Genomic DNA, 6,081 nt, shown 5'->3' on the forward strand with positions numbered 1-6,081 from the left:
TTTACAAAAAAAAAACCTCCATGATTAGAGATATAGCATTGTTGGCCCAAATCACTCCCCTTCCTTTTTAACCCATGTATAACAACCATGCTAACCATAGGAAAAGCCACAACCGGTTCATTTGTGGTTTAGATAGACTTGAGTGTGAAATGTGAAACCTATCCTTTTCTTTTAATCTACAACTAAGTAACAAACTAACAACACAACAAACAGAAGAAACAGAACCTATCCTTTTTCATTTCCATTCATTAGCTACAGATTTGGCACACAAAAAGAAACTGGGAAATTGCCATCTCCTTACTCCATTAGATTTATTAGATTCCAGTTGATAAAAAAAAATATTGTGAAATAAAACCGGAAAGCCTCAACACTCTGACAGCCCTTATATCGCGGCCCTTCATTTACTCGACCGTTTTGATTTTTGCTTCTTCTGACACCTGGCACCGTTAACTCCATCTAACGGCGCAACTGACAACATAACGGAGCTAATTAACGATAAATCGTAACGACATATTGCGATAATTTGTCGGCATCGGACAGGTCACAAACGAGACGAATCTCGAGGATTCAGACCATCGGTCACCGGAGCTCCGAATCGAACGGCAACCTGATTGAGGCTTCTCTTTTTTTTCGGGTGATACGTGTAGGGCTTTCAATGGGTGGATCATGTGACATGCGTGGGCCAGAAATGGGCCGTGTGGGGCCCAGGGCCTCGATTGGCGATCGCCACGTATGAAGTGATTGGCTGTTTGACCATGGTTGGACAGGATCGCGCTGAGACAGGCGGAGGGAACTAACCCTGGTTAAAAAGTAAGGTGAGAGGAGGTGGGGTTCATCGAAAGCTGTACGGCACCTCCTCCTCCTCTTTCTCCTTCCCCCTTTTGTGTTGTGTTGTGTATATACTCTTTACTCTATATACATCACCGACGCCGAATTGACAGCTTCGCCATTTTCTCTCTTTATTATGAACCATTTTCCGGTGATTTTTTTCGCCGGGATCTGGTCGATCAAACCGGCTTTTCGGTGAGGTGTATCGGATCGGCCCCTCAAAAATATGTGATTGGAATTCTTTGTTAAAGAGGAAATCTCGAGGTGTTTGTTGTTACCGGTTTGTATATTGTGGAGGTTTTTCGATCTTCAAACGATTAGAAATTCAGGGTTAGGTTTTGTTTTCGGTTGCAGATCGAAGTAAGAGTTTTGGTTTGGTGGTAATGTATGTGGCTTGAGGGACATTTTTGAGAGAGGAGCTTAGTCGAGTGAGGTCTGAAATTAGTGAGCTTGTGGGGGAGTTCGTGAATCGTTAGAGGGCGAGTTGATAGCAGGAATTTTATTTCTTTTACATGATTGTATTGTAGGATTTAGGTGAAGTTTTGATTAGAAGAGTTTTAGATTTTGTTTAGTTCTTGCTGTGAATTTGTTTAGCATTTTCAGGAATGCAAGATTTGGGTGGGTGGAGTGGAGCCGGGGTAGATAGCGACTCTTACTCTCCCGGTGATTTTTTTAAAGCTTTACTAAATATAGTCCAAGGGTTTTGTTGTAATATTTTAATACTGCATTGATCGGAATCGAGGAGGTTTTTACAGTTTCGAGGTATTTTCGGTTTGAGTTATTTATAAGCATGAAGAATCATCTTATTTCTTAGAGGAGAGGGCATCTATCGCTTGTTACTGATTGATTTATTCACGAACTTGGTGTTTTGCCTCTTGCTGATTGATTATTCACGAACTCAGTTAGATTAGACATCAAACAAAAAGGGGGTTGAGTTGAATTTGCAATTCTTCTCTCTTGCGGTCCCCCAATCCCGTTTCTTCCCTTTATCGATTACTGCATTGTCGTCGGACAGGCGGCGGTTTCATATCCGAATCGATGTTTCTGATGGGGTAAAAGAGTTGAGCCTCGACGTCTGTATGGGGGAAACAAGTCTCAGGGGTCGGTGTCACGATGTGCAAGTCGGAAAATTCTGACAAAAGGTTTGATTTCGGAGTGGAGAGGGAGAAACGGTGGCAGATGGCCTTCAAGTATCTGGGGGAGAGCAAAGTTGAAAAATTGAAGAGTTCGATGGTTCCTCGATCTCGTATGAAACTTTGGATGATCCGGGCGACGACTACCGTGTTACTCTGGACTTGTGTTGTCCAGTTGACGGCACTGGGGGAGATGTGGGGGCCGAGGGTGTTGAAAGGTTGGCCGTCGTGCTTTACGCCTTCGGATTCCCCTTTGTCCGTCAGATTGTCTTCTGTTCCAGCGAAAGTTGTCCTTCCGCCCAAAAGTGAGTTCCCGAGCTTTGAAAATTTCACACTGATTTGTTTCGTTTCCTCCTTTTAATCTAATTGATTGATACCGATTATCCACGTTTCATGTCGAGAAAAACCAACATTTTTTTTTGTCCTTGAGATTTTACACAATGACTTGTGCGTGTAAGGTTAATGGAAATATATTCTCTCTTACGTCTGAAGTGTGATCACGAGAGCTTCTCTTTGGTACATCGGAGTTTTATTCCTCTCGACTTGGGAGTAATTCGTAATTGAAGATTTCATACCTTGTCGATAATATCTCCAGTCCTTTAGAGTTTGCTCTCATGAAAGTTTGGTCAAGATGCCACCTTGCTTTTAGTCTGTTCAATGTAGGTGAAGTTCTTCTTCTAAGAGATCCTAATGTGATTGATTTAATTTCATTCGGTGTAGCATCTCATGTTCATAGATCTGTGGACACCACCATGGCGTCTCCTCCGGTAGAAGTATTGGATTTTTCCTGCTTTTTTTTTTCTAGGAATTATTTTCAGTCATTGATTACAGCATAAGGCCATCTCCTATGGTATTCCTTTATTCGTGTAGTGAAAGTTCTTGCAATTATCAGTATTATTGTTTACCTTTGTTGATGTCTACGAGGTAGACCCCATTTGGCACTCTAGTTATTCATTACTATTTGTTTTTTGTTTTATAAGTGTTAGAGAGCTCCGGTCTTGACAATAAATCTAACTTATTTATTACCTGCTGCAGGGGTTTACAAGAACAATGGTTACCTGATGGTTTCTTGCAATGGAGGACTTAATCAGATGCGAGCAGCGGTGAGTGATCAGCTACTTGTATCACATTTTTCAAGCCTTGGCATTTTTCTTTCAGTGTGGACATGCTATCTCGTTTGGTATTGCTATTTACCTTTGCTGATAAAATTTTGGGCATCTTCTGTAGATCTGCGATATGGTTGCCATTGCAAGATATCTAAATGTCACACTTATTGTCCCCGAACTAGATAAAACCTCCTTCTGGGCTGACCCCAGGTGAGTTGATCATCTTCCCTAGGTGACTCGGTGAACTTATTAATCAGGCATTTTTTTTTCCTGAAGTTCCTTAATAATATCTGTTTTTTGCTATCACAGCGAGTTCCAAGACATATTTGACGTGGATCATTTCATAACATCCTTGAGAGACGAGGTACGCATATTGAAAGAGTTGCCACCTAGGCTCAAGAGAAGAGTAGAACTAGGAATGCTCTACTCCATGCCACCCATTAGTTGGTCTGACATTTCGTACTATGTTAATCAGGTCTGGTTGCTCTTCAGTATCATTCTGTTGGATTTTTACTAATTGTCTTATATTTTCAGCTCAGGCTTACTATGCAACACTTCACCAAATAAGTGCAATTAACATCCTTTTTTTTCGTTTTTTGCAAACAGATCCTTCCTCTCATACAGAAGCACAAGATCATACATTTAAATAGAACAGATGCTCGACTTGCTAATAATGGTTTGCCTGTGGAGATTCAGAAGTTGCGTTGCCGAGTAAATTTCAGCGCTCTGCGATTTACCTCTCAGATAGAGGAATTAGGCAGAAGGGTTATTAAGCTTCTAAGGCAAAATGGCCCTTTCCTTGTTCTTCACCTCAGATATGAAATGGACATGCTAGCGTTCTCTGGATGTACTCAAGGTTGCAATGATGAGGAGGTGGAAGAGTTGACAAGAATGAGGTAGGCTTCATTTTTTGTGACAAAATATTAGTTGTTCTGTCATTCATCTGACGTACTTGATGCCATTTTTGTAATTTTGTCAGATATGCTTATCCATGGTGGAAGGAGAAAGTCATAAATTCTGACCTGAAAAGAAAAGATGGCTTATGCCCATTGACACCTGAGGAAACTGCTTTAGTATTGAAGGCATTGGATATTGATCGGAATATTCAGATTTATATTGCTGCCGGAGAGATATATGGTGGGCAAAAGAGAATAGCAAGTCTGGCAGAGGCTTATCCAAATCTGGTCAGTAGATGGATGATAAAGCAAGTATTCAATTTCATTACTTGGGTATCCTGCCTTTTGTAACAGCTTTGGTTTTTGGAACAGGTGAGAAAGGAGACACTGTTGGAACCCTCAGATCTCATGTTTTTCCAAAACCACTCATCCCAGATGGCGGCATTGGATTATCTGGTCTCGCTTGAGAGTGACATCTTTATTCCTACATATGATGGAAACATGGCTAAAGTTGTTGAAGGCCATCGCAGGTACTATACTGCTGTTATTTTGGTCCAGAAGCCTAGTTCAATAGGCTTTGGATTAACACAATTGGATTTTGGTGCTTTCACCATTTTTAACTTTTGTCATCATCCTTGCTCCACTTTTTACTTATCTCTAGAAATCAATTATAAAATCCCTGCTTGACAAAACCAACATGCCCTAACTGATCCTTTGCCATTGCATTTTCTAAACGGGGATGAGTTCTTGTCCAGTAACCAAAACCCCAAGAACAGAGCAACCTGTATTCTTTGATACACCCTACCTGAGACTAATTTGCTTAACTTAATCCAATTGAATTTTATAAACCTGGAACCCACATTGCTGCACTTCCAGAACTATATATTGGAAAAAACCAAATGCTACTTTTATTTTCTTATTTGTATGTTTAACAGGATGGATAGCATTGTTTTTGTTGACTGAGGCTTAAATCCAAAGCCAAAAATTGCTTTGGTCATTGGATTTAACGGTCCAAAATGTAACCTTGACATTTATCCATTAAAAAAAGTTGACTTGGTTTGTCATGAATCTTCGGTGACTTTCTGAAATGAGAGGGTTCTTAGTTACAGGTGGAAGTTAACTGATTGGTTTACCGGCTTTTTCCTCCTGTTACCAATATTGTTATCACTTTATAATTATCGTTGGTTTTTCTAATTCAGATTTTTTTTTGTCTTTTTTATTGAGGTTAAAAGTCTGACTTTTTCCCAATTCTTTTCAGATTCCTAGGGTTCAAGAAGACAATTCTGTTAGACAGAAAGCTTCTGGTTGATCTGATTGACCAATATGAAGATGGATTACTGGACTGGAATGAGTTCTCATCTTCAGTGAAGGAAGCACACCAAAATCGAATGGGAAGCCCAAATAGAAGAGTGGTGATTCCTGACCGACCCAAAGAAGAGGATTATTTCTATGCCAGCCCACAAGAGTGTTTGCAATTGCCAGATGAGCCATTAAGTAGCAGCACATAAGCTTTATCACTGAGACGGGATTGTTTTGTTTGATTGTCAGCCCCCTAAATCGCCATTCCTCCAGTCTTAATGATCTAGTTCTCTACATAGAGGTATAAATTGAGAACGATTGTGTTCTGGAAGCAGAGAAGGATGGAGCATCTTGGGAAGCACTTGGGGGTGACCAGGGAAGGTTTATTGGGAAATTGCTGGATTATATTTATATATTTTATATTCACAAATAATACGATTCTTGTATAGAGAGAACCCTGCCATTGCAGGAAAATATCACATCAGCTGCAATGTACAACAAATGGGGATTTAAATAGAGATTCAGTTTATTGGAATTGGGGGACTCAGCTGAAGGTTAGTCCCTCTTCTTTCACATCCGTGTTCTGTTAGTCCTCCCTGATTATCCCACGGCTCTCCTAGCATTTGTTACAGTGTTTCCATTTGCTATGTTTGATTTGAATCCGCATATGTTACCCATATAATTAATTTGAATTCTATTTGTTGGAATCTGTTGATGCCATGGTGTCCTGGCAAAAGAGATGTTTCAAGTCTTTTCAAGTTACAGAACAAATAGGAGTTTAATGAGGCATCAATTACACACCGTCAGTCTTCATAACAA

The 6,081-nt window shown here is 40.2% G+C and overlaps 1 protein-coding gene across 1 annotated transcript; it reads left to right on the forward strand.

The window, feature by feature from the left end:
- Positions 1–781: 781 nt before the first annotated feature.
- LOC148863394 (rhamnogalacturonan I rhamnosyltransferase 1-like) lies at positions 782–5,835 on the forward strand. The gene is made up of 8 exons (XM_088975961.1): positions 782–2,266; positions 2,997–3,064; positions 3,189–3,277; positions 3,377–3,542; positions 3,674–3,963; positions 4,047–4,251; positions 4,336–4,493; positions 5,222–5,835. Exons 1-8 carry the CDS (start codon positions 1,942–1,944, stop codon positions 5,469–5,471), a joined length of 1,551 nt encoding a protein of 516 aa, XP_088832087.1. The 5' UTR covers positions 782–1,941; the 3' UTR covers positions 5,472–5,835.
- Positions 5,836–6,081: the final 246 nt, after the last annotated feature.

Source organism: Nelumbo lutea, chromosome 3, assembly GCF_056320005.1.
Source record: "Nelumbo lutea isolate HS-2025 chromosome 3, American lotus-T2T, whole genome shotgun sequence".
Taxonomy (NCBI): Eukaryota; Viridiplantae; Streptophyta; class Magnoliopsida; order Proteales; family Nelumbonaceae; genus Nelumbo; species Nelumbo lutea.

Bases quoted from the DNA above. Each gene is read 5' to 3' on its own strand.
- LOC148863394 (XM_088975961.1), top strand. From the start codon at position 1,942: ATGTGCAAGTCGGAAAATTCTGACAAAAGGTTTGATTTCGGAGTGGAG. The intron at 4,252-4,335 runs GTCAGTAGATGG...TTTTTGGAACAG, and splicing joins CAGAGGCTTATCCAAATCTG to GTGAGAAAGGAGACACTGTT. The intron at 4,494-5,221 runs GTACTATACTGC...AATTCTTTTCAG, and splicing joins GTTGTTGAAGGCCATCGCAG to ATTCCTAGGGTTCAAGAAGA.